The 17326-nt window shown below is 40.6% G+C and overlaps 2 protein-coding genes across 2 annotated transcripts; both read right to left on the reverse strand.

Annotated features, from left to right (window-relative positions):
- Positions 1-3434: 3434 nt before the first annotated feature.
- On the reverse strand, positions 3435-11138 carry ephx1 (epoxide hydrolase 1, microsomal (xenobiotic)). The gene is made up of 9 exons (XM_033649438.2): positions 11000-11138; positions 8190-8384; positions 7923-8103; positions 7624-7842; positions 6854-6983; positions 6127-6341; positions 5249-5357; positions 4869-4991; positions 3435-3783 (listed from the first exon to the last, which is right to left on the reverse strand). Exons 2-9 carry the CDS (start codon positions 8370-8372, stop codon positions 3576-3578), a joined length of 1368 nt encoding a protein of 455 aa, XP_033505329.2. The 5' UTR covers positions 8373-8384; positions 11000-11138; the 3' UTR covers positions 3435-3575.
- Positions 11139-12745: 1607 nt separating this feature from the next.
- On the reverse strand, positions 12746-17326 carry srp9 (signal recognition particle 9). Its single transcript, XM_033648134.2, has 3 exons — positions 17137-17326; positions 16885-16953; positions 12746-13603 (listed from the first exon to the last, which is right to left on the reverse strand). The coding sequence occupies exons 1-3, from the start codon at positions 17206-17208 to the stop codon at positions 13484-13486; spliced, it is 261 nt and encodes an 86-aa protein (XP_033504025.1). The 5' UTR covers positions 17209-17326; the 3' UTR covers positions 12746-13483.

Consider the following 17326-nt stretch of genomic DNA (forward strand, 5'->3'; position numbering starts at 1 on the left):
TTCTCTCTCTCTCTGCCTCTCCGTCTGTCTCTGCTTGTTTCCTTATCGGGTGAGGTAATGTGGGGAACTTCATGCGGTCCTTATCTCAGCCGCCCGGTCGTCCTGATCCTCCCTGGCTGTTTGGCTGCCAAGAAGAGCAGGCAGGCAGGCAGTCAGGCCTGGGGGAGTGCAGCACTGGGAGGGTGTCCTGAGCCAGGGCACTGGGGGGCTTGGGAAACTCAAAGCTCTGCTAACAACTGGACAGGGGTGGGATTGGAAGCTCGGGGCAGTGCGACATTGAACCTTACCAAAGAGAGGCGGAAGAGCCTTTTGGTTTGTTGAAGACATTCAGGGCATCCCAGCATCATAACAACCTCATTATGACAGCATGGAAAGAACAGGAAGAAGTCACATTCACTTGAGCTGCAATTTTTAATGTCATAAATCCCATTTTGTGACCATAATTTTACTCATGCAACCTGTTCTGACTCCCAACTCGTCTAATACAATCACTTAGTCAGTGGCCCTTGATGTCGAATGCCACCACACCCTTTAGCATCTGTATTAGACACACAGGGCAGTGTCATTATCAGAGCAACTAATGTAGTATAAAACATAGGGAGGGAGTTAGGGTGAGTGGTTACTTTAAACACAGGACTTTCACCCAGGAGACCGCTGTTTGTGTCACCGCTGAAACCAAAAGTTATTGTAACTACGTACTTCACATTGCATTTCGTTAGTAAGTAAGTACGTTTTTTGGCCATTGTCTTTATAATGACAGGATTGTGGATTGTTTAGCTCAGGACATTTCTCAACCTCAACAATGAGTCTCTCCTCATCAATTGTTTGTCACGCACGAGACAGCAACAGAGCTCTCTTTGCATCAACGATAAGGAGAGGAGTCCAGCTGCCATAGGAGCAGAGAAACAGAGCTGCTACGGGAGCCGGTATATAAAAGCAGAGAGTGGGTTGGGGACAAGTGCATTTAATTCTGGAGGTGGCAAGGCTGGAAATAGGACAGTGGCATGAAGTGCTGCGGGGCGGCACGTCAAGGAGTGCCGTCGCGCATCCTATATTTTCAGAGCCAACAAGATCACCTGTCCCTACTCAAGGAATCAAGTTTAACAAATGTTACCATGACAACTGATGCCCTAAAACTAACTTGCTTTGAGAGATGTTAATTCAGGCTTTGATCTCAAGTTCCAATTTACAGGCACCAAATATCAACCAAAGTGCTAACTTGAAATTTTTCTTCAAAGCAACAGCAATCCTGCGTCTCATTTTACTGCAGCCACAAGTCAGTTTGACAGTCTACCATTACCACCATTGTTTCTATATAAAACAGCAGCACTTCATAGAAATAGAGAGGGCTGTAGTTACACCTGAACTACCATTCCAAGTGTTAACAACCACTTTGTATTGTACTGTGTATGTGAAAATCACAGCTGTCTCTTTAAGGTTTAAATGTGCTGCTGTGTTGATTGTTAAAACCAGGTTGGTATGTTAGCTCCACCATCGCTCTGAGGAATGGCTTAAACCATAATCAGCTTTTCAGGCTAACTAACATCAGGCTTTTGACAATAGGACTGACTTTTTTAACCTCTTTCATAGAATGAAGTCCAGGAATTGAGTAGAAACAAAGAATAACTGAAATGTGAATAAAGCACACACACAACACATGAGATGTGGCTTTGCCAGTGGAGCTGTGTGGATGCCTCAGAGACTAACTGATAATAACAGATTAACAGCTAGGACAATGAACTACTCAAGAGTCAATTTTATTTGGTCAAAGATAGAACACTGTCACAATCTGAGATACAACAGGTCACCCTGGAATGGTAGCATACACTGCAATTCATTTAAACTGCATAGCTTTAAAAGGAAATGATCTGACTGGCATTTTATTGTGATATACATTCTGATGCCCATATCATGAAAACACCTTTTCATTGTTCTAAATATAACTCAATATTTTTCATCATTTAATTCAGAAAAAACTTGTCTCAGCATTACAGATTTATTCAGTCTTTTCAAGATCAACACGAAGAGCACCTATCACAGTTTAACTCCTGATTTTCAGAATTGTTGAGGCCTTTGCTCACCTGAGTCTGACGCGTTTTATTCTTCTATTTGTAGCAACTATTCACAATACGAAACAAAGTGGAAAGACATTTTTTGTCCTTTGCTTCTCTGGAGTTACCTCCCTGTCTGTCGCACCACGGCCGAAGGGGCTGAGCTGTCCACCCTCTCTGTCTCTACATTGTCCCTCTCTCTGTCTGTGTGCCGTCTTTACCCTCTATTACATCCTCCTTGTCATCATCACCATGATCCACCTGAATATTCCTATCTGACCGGTTGAAAGTAGGCTGTCTGAGTTATGAAATGATACTCTCTCTTGTTGCGAATGTGTCCCACAGCCACATTTTCTTCACTGCTTCTTGGTCAACAACTCTGTAAAACCACTGCTTCTAGTCTCTGTAGTCATAAATTGTAGTGCTTAAAACTAGCATATCAAGGTCAATCAGTGAGAATGTTTAATTAATGCATAGCAAACTTGTATCATATTAAAATCCTACTTGTCATACCCATCTTTCCACTGTATTTGGCTGCCAGTTAAACATCTATCATCACTTCATAAGCTGTCAATGTTGACTGTTAACTGTCCGTGCCTGCTGCAAAGCTGCTCTGCTCCTGACATTTAGCTGGCTAGCTTGCTTGCTAGCATCTAGCTACCTGGTGCTAACTCACAACACACATTTTAGAAAAGGAAAAGACCACCAGCTAAGCTAACAGAAGCTCAGCTGCAATTTATTTTAGTGACATTATTATTACTATTGCTGTTGTTTCATGCTACTATTATTAGTAGTTGTAGTAGTATTTATGAATTATGCAATAAAGTACAAAAATATATCCAGGGGGCCTTGGTATGAACCCCTGCTTTAAAGACATCTGACTTCAACAAAGATTTTAAACTGCTAACATGAGTTGTGAATACATTTGAAAGGAAAAATTACAATAAAATCAAACAACTCAGAGGTTTAAGGCGATAATACAGCTTCGTGTTTGAGGCTTCGTGTTATCAGTTGGAGGAATGTCTGGCACCTTGTCCAGGCTGTCAACACAATAACAACAAGCGCCCCCTGACCTCCCATCTGCAGCTGTGTAGTAAACTGTTAAAGGCTAGAGGAAGTTGTGAGGAAAGCAGGAGGTCTGTCAATGTATGGTACTGATTTCTGGCTCCTGGCTGACAGGCTATAAACATGTGTCCTTTATGTAAAAAAACGTGTATTGCTTAAGAGTTAAAAAGAGAAAGAACTATACAGGAAGTAGCTTCATTATTAGCTGGGTATTTTACAACTGCTCAATTTCTCTGCTTATTTTCACATACAACCACCTTCTTTGATTGCTGTACAACCCAGCTGTTCTCACTAAAACACACAAGTCAACAAATCCCATCAATTCACTTTTTGCTCTTTCTGTTTTGCTTCTTTTACTGTTCAACTTTCAAAGCAGTCTACTTACTGCTTATCAATACCTTCATTCAGCACTTTTACGTCATTAACCTGTTCATAAGTCTGCCCCCCCTCCCCCCCCTTCTATTTAATCTTCTTCTCCACTGTCTTAGTGAAGTTCTGGATGTCCTCGGCCATCAGCTGGGGCTCCTCCATGGCAGCAAAATGGCCACCACGGGGCATGGGTGTGAAGGTCACAAGTTTACGGTATTTCTGTTTGACCCATAGTTGGGGAGTGTGCATCAGCTCATCGGGGAAGCAGGCAAACCCAGTGGGGACATACACAGGTATCCTGTGAAGAGACAAAGATGTGTTAGAATATCACAAGGGGATGATTTTAACACTAGATGCCAGGGGTGGACTGGGATAGAAAGTGGGCCCTGTCATTTCAGACTGGCCCACCACACGTCATGTTTATATAGATATGATGCAAAGGTTCAGCTTTCTTTTAACACTGGAGGGGAGACAGACTGTTAATGACTGGTCAGACAAAAAAAAAAAAGACAGCTGTGTCGGCCCAAAAAGCACGTCCGCCCAATTGCCCAGCATGCCAGATTGCCAGTCCACCCTTGCTAGATGCTTACGTATGAAGCTAGTGCCAACTTTTGGACATGATAAAAAAAAACAATTTCAACAAGCTATTCTAAACTGGACCTCAGTGTGATGTCTCCACTGGAAATATTAATGATATTCAGTATTAGAGTCTCGAATTCAGGTTTATAAAACAGATAGTTCCAGTAATTGGTTATGATAAACCATGTTTGAAGACATTAAATTCTCTATACATACATCTGTGACTGCATTACAGTTTCAGTACTGCTGCACCGGTAAGGCACCACCATCATCCACCAGGACGAGAACGATCAGAAGAATGCAACACTGTCGTTAGATGCATGCACAAAAAATGCCGGCAAAAAAAGAGCCTATTTCTCGTTTCTTTGGAGAAATACCCGTAGTTGCTGCTGCCCAATCCACCGCAGTTTATCTATATCCAAAGCCGACTACACCAACAATCTATGGTAAGTTAACAATGTAACTTAAGCTGGCTTGCATGTTTTTATTTGTGGCTTATCATGCTCACTTTTCTCTAGCTACGCTGTCAATTGCTAGTGATATAATTTTTCTTACAGTGTAGCTTGGTTACTCAGCAAGCAACCAGGCTACACTGTAACAAAAATGATACTGCAGGCAAGTGACAACAGCTCGGGGAAAGTGCGGATAGTGCTTGCAGATGATAGATACATATGTGGTTAAAATATAACTGCATTATTTGAATATTCAAATGAGTTCGCACACCATAACACTGGTTCACCATTTGTGTTTTGTATCGCTCAGTGAAACCAACTGGTCACATTAGACTCTGTGGCTGTCACTCACTTAGCGTGAGGCTGGTTGAGGCCTTTGCCAAAGTTTTCCTTGTAGAACCTCATGGAGGAGATGATGCAGCCAGACGTCCAATAGATCATCACATTAGTCAGCAGGTCATCCAGCGAGAACTTCCTGCAAGGCACCACACACAAGATTTCATATGACAGTAATGAGGCAACTGAGTGGTACCCATCGTTCATATGTATATTCTGTAACTGAACATATTGGATTGGTGCCGTGGCAATCTGACAGTCCCATTTAACAACAGGGCTTGGGGACTATATGCTACAACTAATGATGATATTTAGAACTTCATACATCTTCATACTGGAGGATAATGAAAAAGTATGTGGTGATGGCTAATATCAGCACTGACACTATGTATCTACCTGGTGAGTCCTCCATCCTCCAGGTTCCTGAAGTCGCGGCTCGTCCACGTGGAGAACTTCTCCAAAATGTAGGCAGCCAGACCCACTGGGGAGTCATTCAGTCCTCGACCTGAGGGGAAATTAGTCAGAAATGTTTTCGATAATAGATTTGTTGAGTATAAACAACTATAATAATAACACAATTTAAGCTTCCATGACTCTGTTTCAACTCTGGCCAGTCTGGAGTCTCATGTTGTAATGTGCAGCCTGCATGTTGCCAGGTCCTTGCCAACCTGTGGAGCTGCAAAATATGAAGCCAATGCAGAAGTGACAAAAACTGCAGGTCCTCTGATGGCCACTAGAGGCTGGCTCTAAAAACAAGTCAGTCCACTTCAATCCACAATCAACTATCACAGTGACAAAGTTGATTAGGTAATGTAACCATGGCGTAACCCCAGATTAGTAGAGTATGGACGTAACCTTAGCTGTCTCCATTTCAGTGTGTTTACAGTTCATGAAAGATAACATTTTGGTGCCTAAAAGGTTTTGTTCAGCATTTGGTTGAACTAAAAGACCCTGTAAATCGTCAGATTTTCAGTTTTTCCAGTAAGTACATTTTGTTTTAATGATTTTAAGCCTGTTTTTGCTAGCAAACATTAGCATTAGCATTATCATAGTTAACCATAAATGCTTCTGGCTAACCAAGCTAGCAACTAGGATATGGGTTAGCTCCACCCTCATGTCCAAATACGGTCACCTCTTATGACTTCTGGCTGCAAAAATTCAAGATGGCAACAATCAAAATGCCAAACCCACAGCTTCAAAACAGGAGTCCACAAACCAGCTGGTGTTCTCACGATTGCTACATCCATTGTTGTTATACAGTTTATGGTCCTTACCCACGGTGTCAGGCTTGGTGGCCTGGATGTGCATGTAGCCAGACTCCTTGATGGGCTCCACCACCTGTCTCTCCATGGCGGGGTAGAGATGCTGAATATCCATGTCAGTGAAGCCGAACAGCTTAGGGAAGCGACGGCCGAGCATGATGGATAAAACCATGGTCAGCCCCGGCTTGGAGGGCGGGGCGAAGTTCACGTGCAGGCCCTTGACTGTCCTGAGGAAGGAAAAAACAAAACAACAGAAAAACAAAAGGCTGTGTAGTAATGTTTTAATACCTTATTACAGATCTAGATGTTTCATTCTCTTTGGCGGTACCTATGGCGATTGGCAGACCAGAACTGTGAGCAGAAGTAGATAAAGAAAGGGGTTCAGCATATGTTTTGCGCATGCAGTACCTTTCCGGTTATTCTGGAGAATATTGTTGACAATATTTTCATTGTTTTGGATTTTCATTTTCATTTTGTTTTGTTGAAATAATAATAAAATACATTTGCATAAAGCAAGCATATTTGTCCACTCCCATGTAATAAGAGTATAAAAACTTGAGGAACATTTAGAACAGATAAAAAATGTGCGATTAATTTGTGATTAATCACAAGTTATCTATGGACAATCATGCAATTAATCGCAATTAAATATTTTAATTGATTGACAACCCTACTTTAAACATTTACAAAAAAACTGTGTGTGTGTCACGCATTAAGGAATTTCTTGTGTGTGTCTTACTTGGGCTCCAGCTGAGCCATGTTGGTGGTGACCAGCCAGCCCCAGTCTCCTCCATGAGCGTAGAACTGCTGGAAGCCCAGACGCTTCATCAGTTTGTGGAAGATGTGTGCCGCACAAACTGAATCAAAACCTGTTCGCACACACAAACACATGTAGAAATTGCAGTTTGAACCCAAGCAGTTTTTACAAAAAAAAAAAAAAAAAAAAGATGAGTTAAATATTTCCACATCAATACAAAGTGGCAACCATCAGGGCTGAAAAATGAAGCCAACATGGAAGTGCCAAAAACTGCAGATCCTCAAATGACCACTTAATGCTGGTTTCAATAACAGATCACTCCCCATGGATCTCCATGTTAAAATGCCCAACTGTCTGGCATAAATCAACATGTTTACAGCCCGGTACAAAAAAAAAAATGCATTAGTCTCTATAGCTAATTTCCCCGTTCATGAAAACCGTACAAAGTGAATTTTTATATAACTCACCCATTTAAATTTTATAAGGCTTAAAGTTATGCAAAATTAAAGGCATGGTGCTTTAAGTGACAGGCTGTCTGCTAGGCGTCTCATTTACTAACTGCTCAGCTACACTCTCTTGTCCAAATATGCTCACTTCTGGCTCCAAAAATCCAAGATGGCAACTGCCAAAACTACAAACTGGAGGCTTCAAAATGGGACTACACAAACAAATGGATGACATCATGGGGGCTTTGTCTCAAATCTTAGCATTAATATTCTCCCATGTCTGCAAGAAAAGATTTCAACACTCGCCTTTCTTATGCGGGGCCTCTGAAAACCCGTACCCTGGTATGGAGGGACACACCACCTCAAACACAAGGTCATGTGGGTTTGATGGTTCTGTTAGCAGAGGGATTAATCTGTAGAACTCATAGAAGGAGCCAGGCCAGCCGTGAACCATTATCAGAGGAATAGCAGTAGCTCCCTCCGGCACGTTCTTGGGCTTCACATGCAGGTAATGGACATCAATGCCTGGATGGAGGTTCAGAAAGTAAGAATTGGTTAAAGGTAGGACATTCCTCTTTATGAAAGTGTCAGCAGTGCAAACTCACCTTCAATGTTGGTTTTGAAGTGGGAGTACTGGTTGAGTTTGTCAACTTGTCTCCTCCAGTCAAAGTCATTTCTCCAGTAAGAGACCACCTTCTGCAGGTACTGGGAGTTGAAGCCATAATGAAACTGGCTGTCCTCTAGTGAAGGAACAGGGCGAGTCTGGTCTATCCTCATGTACAGGTCCTGATGAAAAGAGAGGAGAGAGGATATGTGGAGGCATGAGTAAACGCTATGGAGTGACTATCTTGAGGGACAAGAGGGAATCTAACCTCCAGCTCTTCATCACTGGTGGAGACTTTAAAGGGGCGAATGGTGACGTCCTCCCCGCCTTCAGGGGGTGCTCCAGCTCCCCACCAGCCATCCTCTGTCTTAAGAACCTGGGTCCTGCTCCTCTGAACCAGGAAGAAGATCAGTCCTCCAATCACCAGAGCGACCAGCACCTCTGTGAACATGGTGCTCAGTGTCTGTGCCAGGACAGGGGTACAGAAGTGGGCAGGGGAAAGAGGATATGAGGAAGAGATCATCAGGTCATTACGATGAAAAATATTTGTCAACAGATATTTTGCATGGCCGAACAACAAAACTACACCATTAAAGTATTCTTAATTTGGATTAAAAAAAGTAGTTGACTTAGGGACTGTTCCTTATGTATAAGGGGGAATGGAGTGGTGTATAACAGAATTTGATAATCACAATTAATTTGAACAATATTGAGATCACAATTTTTTATCATAATTATTCATTGTTTGTAGGGACAAAGTATTTTTATCACACTTTCACATTTAAATAAAGAGAACACTGCTTTCACTTCCATGTTACATTCCTGCTAATGTACCAATCTTTGCATCGAAATAAGACTGGTCCTTAATCACAGTGCATCTCCTTGAAACAAAATATAGAAAATAGAAATAGAAAGAACTTTATTCATCCCCAAAGGGAAATTCAACTGTCCAGCAGCTCATAAAAGACAAAAAACAACAACCACATTTCCCCTCAACCACAACAACACAGTGCTATTCAAATAGACAGAAAATAAAATAGGTCAAAATAAGTGTATAAATAGAAATTAAATTAATATAAAATTTTAGAATTGTACCAAAACATTTTTACCCTTTCACTTTTACCGTGTGCTACATTCCTTCTAATTAACAAATCTTTGCATCAACATAAGACGTATAATAAGGTAAAATAAGGTCTACACCTGAATTCAATGCATCTTCAGTGGACACATATCTGCCACATACTTTTTCACTCTGTTATCTGTCTGAGTTGATGCTAGACAAAGACTGGGATTAACAGTAACATTAGCAATGTTATTCTTCTTGGCCTTCACTCATTCATCTTACTGCAGATTGTGGTGTTTTTTTCAGATGGTTTAACAAGTTAGTCATGTTTTTTGGGCGCAGCCACATCTCATGCACTCTTTGCATATGATTTGTTCTCTCCTATGTCCAAACAACAGATGATGATGGTTGATGATGGATAATTTTGCTTTTGCCCATCTTCAATCAAACATTAGGAGAGTTTATCACAGGCTGCTGCTCATTTTCTATGAGCTGAGCATGCATTGTAAGTGTCAGTATCGCAGACGATCATGTTCATTTAATTTTAAGAAGCCAAAATCGTGATTGTGATTAATATCCCATTAATTCTGCAGCCGTTGAGGGGACTTCTGTTTTCTATTTTGACTGAGGGAAAGGACTTTTAACAGTTGTATTTTGTATTTATTTTAAATACCCTCTGAACCCCAAATGCTGCTGGCAGCTTCGAAAGGCATGTTGTCTTTTGAAGTAGCCAAAATGACACTATTTAATATAGCCAGAAACTGAAAAAAAAAAAAAAAATCCACAGATTTGGTCCTTGAACTTATCATTTGCAACGAAGGCTTCAAAACCACTTATTCTACATGTCTCATTTAAAGTTTCCCCCAAAAGAAACTGTTTTCACTAACCAGATCCTGTAAAACACATTCAATTCTGCACTCCTGCCTGCATGACAATCATGAGAAAAAGATTTTCTCCCATTTTCAGCGTTTTACTTTTAAACATCAAGTTTGAAATTTCATAAAGGGTCATGCATTGTCCCTCAGTCTCTCTGCGAGGCTCAGGGACAAATATTTGTAGCTTTGGGGAAGGTCAAGATTAAAAAAAAACAGCAAACAAAAATAAATCAAGTCACACCCCAACCACACCCCTCCTCTGATAAATAAAGCAAAGTCCCTTATCAGTCCATATTAAGCATGGTAATCTTAGAATCTTGAAGAATCTTAATAAAACTAACTGAACCCCAAGATGCCTGTGAGTGACTTTCTCTGGCAGTGGTGTGGTGTGATTCTGGAGCAAAATATTTTCATCAGTCATGAGTTTAGAGAAAAGGCAGCCAAACAAAAGTGTCAGTGTTGTTGTGGTGGGCTGACAGGATTAGGTAAAGAACAGGGCTGACCAGGCCCCTCAGTCACAGCCGCTGAGCCCTGCATGACAAAGCCTTTCTCATTCAGCAGAGCTACAAGCCATGTGTACACACCAACCGTTATACCACTATGCTCTGTTGTAACACTTGTGTTGCTACATGTTACCAGTGGCTGAGGACTTGAATCCAGAGATACCACAGCCCAGACAGCCGTCCAACAGAGGACAGGTCTGGACACTCATATTGAGAGGTTATATCACCAGCCACAGACCAACACTGTGTCATAAACTGTCTATAATCTGTGTAACATGTCTGTGTGCTACAGCCTGACTAGCATAGCAAAAAAAAAAAGACACAGGGTAATGTTGTATCACAGATGTTTACTTTATAAGTAGCTAGCTAGCGTAACTAACTGCTAACAAACTATCAAGTAAGAGGGTCCATTTTCACGACGCACTTTTTATATTGAAGTTAACTGCGCCATGTTACCGTTACTTAAAGCTGCATTATTAGGCTATATAAAGCTACATTAGCGCTAACAGAACGCCACAGCTTGCAACTTTACCTTTTTAGCAATGATACAGTCGAAAAGCCTGCGACAGTCACCAAAACTCACAGAGGACAGAAAGTTTTACCTGAGGTTTGTACTGCGAAGCTAACTTTCACTTACCCAGGAGGATATCTTGTCTTTATCTGGCTTCACTAACCCTGACACTGACTGTCAAATCACTAGGTTGTCATCCAGTAGTTCAGTCAACTCTTGGTTTGTGTTCTCCAGCCACGAGCGCGTTCATGTGAAAGAGGCGGGGTGTTAGGGACTGTTCGCTACTTGTGAGGGGACGGGGTGGTGCAAAAAGAGGAGGTTTGTCTAGTAATTTTTATAAAGCAATAGGAAGGGATTTATGTTTTTTATTTTGGTTTAGGGGAGGGGCATACAAATTTAAATCGTAGTTTTTCTCCTGTTTCACTGCAGATTTTTAAAGAGAACATGCCCTCCAAATGTAGCAGGTTCTCTTTTTAAAACAATTGCCAAAATTGCACCATTTATCATAGAAACTGTAAAAACAGAAATAGGAATTGGATTTTCAACTTTCTGACAGTCCTTGGATACATCATGTGCGACCAACGCTTCTGTAAAAAAAAGAGATACCAAGTCCAATAATGAGGTGAATGAGTACAGTTACAGCCTTCAACAATCCATACTCTTCATCTCTCAGTCACAATGGATAACATCATTGAGGGATACTAACTCAAAACCAAACAGAACACTTAAAATCAACACTATTTTACTACATTTTGTAATTTGTAGACTACTTAAGTAGCCAAACATACCCCATACGTCACATCAAAGTGTAGTATGTGGCATATCCGATGTACATGAGTCATTGTTTTGAATTAGTATCCCTCAATGATGTTATCTATCGTGACTGAGAGATGAAGAGCATGGATTGTCGAAGGCTGTAACTGTACTCATTCACCTCATTATTTCGACTTAGTATCATTGTTTTGAGATATAGTATCTCATTAGTTTGACTTAGTATCTCATTATTTTGAGTTAGTAAGTCATTATTTTGACTTAGTGTCTCATTATTTTGAGTTAGTAAGTCATTATTTTGACTTAGTATCTCATTATTTTGACTTAGTGTCTCATTATTTTGAGTTAGCAAGTCATTATTTTGAGTTAGTAAGTCATTATTTTGACTTCTCATTATTTTTGAGACAGTATCTCATTATTTCGATTTAGTATCTCATTATTTTGATAGTATCTCATTATTTTGACATAGTGTCTCATTATTTTGAGTTAGTAAGTCATTATTTTGACTTAGTATCTCATTATTTTTGAGATAGTATCTCATTATTTCGACTTAGTATCTCATTATTTTGAGTTACTAGATCTTATTTTTTTCCATCAAGTGGTGGAAATGGGCTTCCATAGCTACTAGCAGTAGCATGTGATTGTAAAATGTGAAGGTGCTCATTCTCAATGTCTTATTAAGTGACTAATTGCCAGTGGTGCATGATGGGACATGTAGTATCCTGCAGATGAGGACTAGCCAACATGGTGATCACAGGTGTTGTTAGGTTTGAGATATTCACCAAACATGCAAAATGAAACATTATTTTGACACTATGGCAATTTCTTCAAAGTACACCACAGAGAGAAACATCTGTAAGACCTGTAAAAATGTAAAGCAACATTTGACCACTTTTCTTTTCAACCATGAATTTTAAAAATTCCATTTTTTTTTAAAAGGAACTAGCACCTTTTTTTTCTTTTTTAAATTGTGATTAGTTTAACTTCTGTTTCCTAAGAACACACCTTGGCTTTGTTATGACTACATCCTGGTGAGCTTAACTCATGAAGACATTTATGGTTGGTCACACACTGAGATGAATACAGGAGAGATACTGGCTGTACTGGGGTAAATAAACATTTATTCAACATGTAACGTAATCATTCTCTGACAACAAAATGGCATTTGGAGGTGTGGGAGGGTTTTTTGTAGAAATTATCTCCATGCTTTTGCTAGGAAATCAGAAGGTCCTGCTTCATTCATGTGGCACAAGTCCATGAAGTAAAACAAACAAAAAAACACTTGCTACGCTGAAACCGAATCCAACATAGCCACATAGATGTAAATAGAAAAGACATGCAATGTCTTCATTGCCCGTTCTTTTCATCATCTTTAAAACTGAAAATAAATGCAAGCTCTTCTAAAGAAATCAAGGAGCCAAAGCTGCTTCCACTGCAGCAGAGGATTTGTACTTTTTGGACACTTTGTCCCACATTACCTCTCATCTTCTCTACATTTCCTAAAATTTCTCAGCAGCCTACACTGACCTTACTTTATAGTAATACCATCAGGGATGTGATCACAATGCCTGGTAAGGAAAAGCAGGATAACGGGATCTCTGATGAAGAAAGTATTATAAAAACAGAATCCTGAGAATAAAATATATACAGTATATATATCACATCTCTGACTGTATTAAATCAGTGTAGGCAGCCACATCAATCTCACCACACTCCCTCTACACAACTGCCCATCTCTCAGACTCCACATTGCACTGCGATGGTACTGTGCTCTCAACAACCATTGTGTCCACTGAACTCAGTCCAGGTGCTCGAGAAGGTCAGCGCCTCTAGAGTGTTTTAGTCTGTCTCCATGGAACCACTGTGCGTCTCCTTGGACACCATGAGTCTCATCAGTTTTCCGTGCAGCTTCTCGATCTTCTTCACGTCCTGGGCCTGGTCTGTCTTGTACTGTAAACACTGTGGAGATGGACAAAAGACTACATGAAGGCATGATAGCTGCTATTACATTAAATTGACCAACTGGGGGGACACAATCAGTTTTATCGTCACAGATAAAGAAGTCACATATCAAACATAGAATTATAAAAGTGCCATTTGTTTTGGCTTGACCTGTTCCCTTGGCCATGGTGAAATTAAATGCAACCATTCATTCATGCTTTTGCCTTCCTTGATGTTTCCTTGAGCACCAGTAGGCCAAAATTGTCACTTCTCAAGACAGATTGGCACCAAATGTTGGTGCAGATGTTCATGTTCCCATGAAGATGAATCTAAATGGCACTAATCAGGAATAACTCCAACTTTATCTTGTGTCATCATCAGGCCATAACTTATTGTTGAGCAATTCTTTGGTTGATCTATCAAACACTTTGATTTTCTTTACAGTCAACATTAAGGCCACCCAGAGCCAAAAGCATGTCTGTAGACACACTCATGGGTGCAAACCTCGAAAGGGGATGCAGGTGGTACGCCCCCCTCAATATTTAGAACATGTGAACTTGTGCATTTAGCACACTTGTCTCCCTAAATAAAAACATGAAAGTAGAGCTGGCTGCTGCTGCTGCATGAGGAGTCCTGGGGAGGACTGGAGCAAACACTGCAGATGCTACTCTAAAGCAGCCACAAATTTGCGCAAGACAGGCAAGCCAAAAGACAGAATTCTAGTTTGTCAACAATGACAGAGTATTAGGGCCACCGTTAAAATACAAAGAAGAGAGATTTTGAGAATTAAAGCAGCTGTACGGAACTTTTTACCATTTATAAAACTGTCCCTTGTTCGTATCACCCCCCCCCCTTGAAGATCCGCATATTTATTTGAACCCAACAGCGACAAAAAAGCCTTTCTCTATATGGCTATTTAGCGTAGCTTCGGTCGGGTCGGACACAGCGGAAGTCAGCAAACCAGAATACGGCACCCAGAGGCGGAAGTAAGTCTGCACGCCCGCAGCGGCCCGCAGCCAATAAACTACAGAAGAAGAAGGAGCTGTGTTTACGAGTAGGATTTAAGAAACAGGCTAAATGACATGTAGTAGGGAGTAGTAAATGATTTCAGACACATTGCACTCTTGTACAGTAGTTGGTGGTATGCACCTGGAAGTTGTTTGCGATCCGCCAATAAATTGAGAGAAGAAGAAGAACCGTGTTTACAGAGAGTGTTCTTTGAGTAAGCGGTACACAACAGGCATTGCTGAACACATAACAGTTTTACCAGATGTATCTATAAGGACTTGGTTGTACTTTTGATGTCATGGCGGATAAAGAAGGAGCACCATCTAAAAGAAAAAGAACACAAGAACAGAAGAAGGCTAAACGGGACAGTGATAGGGCTTGAGCCCAAATGCTTGTAAACCTCAGTCGGGCATTCACCAAGTGGAGAGAGCTGAGAGATTTGAAAGGTTTTAAAACTGATCCCGAGTTGGCCCTTTTCCTAATCGACAGGTATGTAATTTTTGTTTTTATTTAGAGAATATACCGCAACTTGTTAGACGTTGTTTCACTGCAATATATGATAACATGGTAGTTATAAGCAAGCTAAATGTAACGTTAGCTGATGTGAACTGCTTTTGTCTAGTAACGTTACAACAAACGCCACAAAATTATCTGTGACAGTGACCATGAACACAAATATACAGCAGGCAGTTGTCCTCAGTTTATAAGAAATTTAGGCCTACACCAGAACATTTATGATTTTCCTCTTGCTCTCCAAAACAAATGCATGCGGTAATTGCCGGTTGCAGTCGAGATTTTACGAATGAAGCCGAATGTCGGCTGCAGTCGGAATTTTACGACACCAGGCTGTGGGTGTCCTACCACTTCGACCAAAGGGGGGCACTATAATCAATGAAAACATAAAGTTCCGCACAGCTGCTTAAAGTCATAATAGAATAGGTTGCTTTGAGTCACAAGTTCATGTTTTAGCATTTCCTGACAGTCCACTAGGCTTGGGTGGTATCAAGGTATTACACTATACAGGGTTATTTAGGAATCCCGGAAGTATGATTTTAATACCATCAAAAATACAGATACTCCTCTTTTTATCAAACTGCTATTCAGATACTGTACTGAGGTGATATATTGTAGTGGGCAGCACACAACACCAGAGGTCCGTCTCTGCAGGTGGAACAGGAGGCTGAGCTTGACTGTAAGTGTGGTGATAACATTACAGGACTAGTTAAAAAAGAAAAATGCCAATGCCCCTTTTTGGGAGTATTGCCACATTTAATTTGGCATCTTACAACTACAAAAGCACTTTATTAGCCACATGATTTCATTCAACACATTGTCACCTTCAGCCCACTGATGTGCAGGTATCTCCCACAGCAGTTAATGTCCTCAGGTCCTCTGGCAAGAAGGGCTTTTATTGCCTATCTATTCAGGTGATATTTGTGTGGATGGTAAGCCATGCAATGGTGGGATTTAGGCATGCCAGATCAGAAGTGTTTTCAAGTAGTTATGATTTTCCACCTCTGATGTAGAGCAGTGCACTGCCAGCTCCCTAAACCTTTCTGTCTCATCCAGACACAATCACAAACAGGGTCAAGAAGACCCTTCAGTGAACACAGATATGTGGGATTTATTTTGAATGTCCAGAAAGCTTTGAACAGGAGCAGAAATATTGCTGAATTCAGGGGTTTGTAAATTAATTAAGATGAATTAATTTATTGCTGACGAGATTTAGTGCACATTGAAGAGGATACTTACCCAAACAAAAGCCACAAAGGAGAAGGAAAGAGTAAATCATGCTACATGTGTTGACACAGCAGAGATAAGATTAAATGAGTAACTTTATACAGATTAAATATCTGAAAGCACAACAGTATCCCCAAGAGCCTAACTGCATTATATTCCATTTTATTTTGAATTGTACCCTGCCACATGAACTTTGTCTTCCTTTACATTAATTATTTCATTTATGTAAAAGATGACTGCATAAAAATTCACACAAATGCAAGAAACTCCTGGGATATGACCACCAGACACAACACTATTATGCAAGACGCATGTGTCTGTTGCAAAACTTGTGTAGCTATTTTCAATGCTATATAACTGAAATAAGCTTGTTAACTTGACTCTATGAATTAGACACTGGTGTCCTACCTCAGATTAAACGAACAATAGGCACAGGACGCAGACAGTATAGTTTTCTGATCAACCAGAGAAAGGTTTTATATGTGTCTGATGTAAACATAATGATGTGATACTATCAGCTCATTAAAGCATAATTTCCACGTCTCACTTACCACAGCATTGTCGGTCACTTTGATGCAAAGGTTGCCGTCGCAGTGTCTGTACTTCAGAACCACTCTGACCTAGAAACAGAACAACACGTAATAAATACAAGAATAATATTTATGTATTATACAAGTAACTAGTCAACTTAAAAGTCAAGAAACCAGACCCGCAGCTGGCACATTCATGTCGCTAACGAGCTATCCGGCTAACATGCTATCTCGCTAGCATGCGAACCTAGCTATGAAATGAAGTGTTTTTACCTTCATGGGGTCTGTAAGATATAGCTTTTCTGCTGCGCGGGCAAACTCCTCCCAAGTCTGATAGTAAGGCATTATTCTTATAAAGCTAAGTTATATTAAACCAAAGAATCTGTCTAAATCGGCCGAGCAGCTTTGCTAACTTCGGAACACCACATCAGCACCAGCGTGAGCACAGCCAATCAGCGTGAAG

Source organism: Epinephelus lanceolatus, chromosome 13 (genome assembly GCF_041903045.1).
Source record: "Epinephelus lanceolatus isolate andai-2023 chromosome 13, ASM4190304v1, whole genome shotgun sequence".
Classification (NCBI taxonomy): domain Eukaryota; kingdom Metazoa; phylum Chordata; class Actinopteri; order Perciformes; family Serranidae; genus Epinephelus; species Epinephelus lanceolatus.

What these genes read in the sequence shown, in the direction of transcription:
- ephx1 (XM_033649438.2), bottom strand. Translation starts at nt 8,372, where the DNA reads ATGTTCACAGAGGTGCTGGTCGCTCTGGTGATTGGAGGACTGATCTTC. An exon ending in GAGGATGGAGGACTCACCAG is followed by an intron (nt 4,992 to 5,248) that starts GTAGATACATAG and finishes GGTGCCTTGCAG; the next exon opens with GAAGTTCTCGCTGGATGACC. An exon ending in CTCAACCAGCCTCACGCTAA is followed by an intron (nt 3,784 to 4,868) that starts GTGAGTGACAGC and finishes GTCTCTTCACAG; the next exon opens with GATACCTGTGTATGTCCCCA.
- srp9 (XM_033648134.2), bottom strand. Translation starts at nt 17,208, where the DNA reads ATGCCTTACTATCAGACTTGGGAGGAGTTTGCCCGCGCAGCAGAAAAG. An exon ending in ATCTTACAGACCCCATGAAG is followed by an intron (nt 16,954 to 17,136) that starts GTAAAAACACTT and finishes TTCTGTTTCTAG; the next exon opens with GTCAGAGTGGTTCTGAAGTA. An exon ending in AAGTGACCGACAATGCTGTG is followed by an intron (nt 13,604 to 16,884) that starts GTAAGTGAGACG and finishes CCATCTCCACAG; the next exon opens with TGTTTACAGTACAAGACAGA.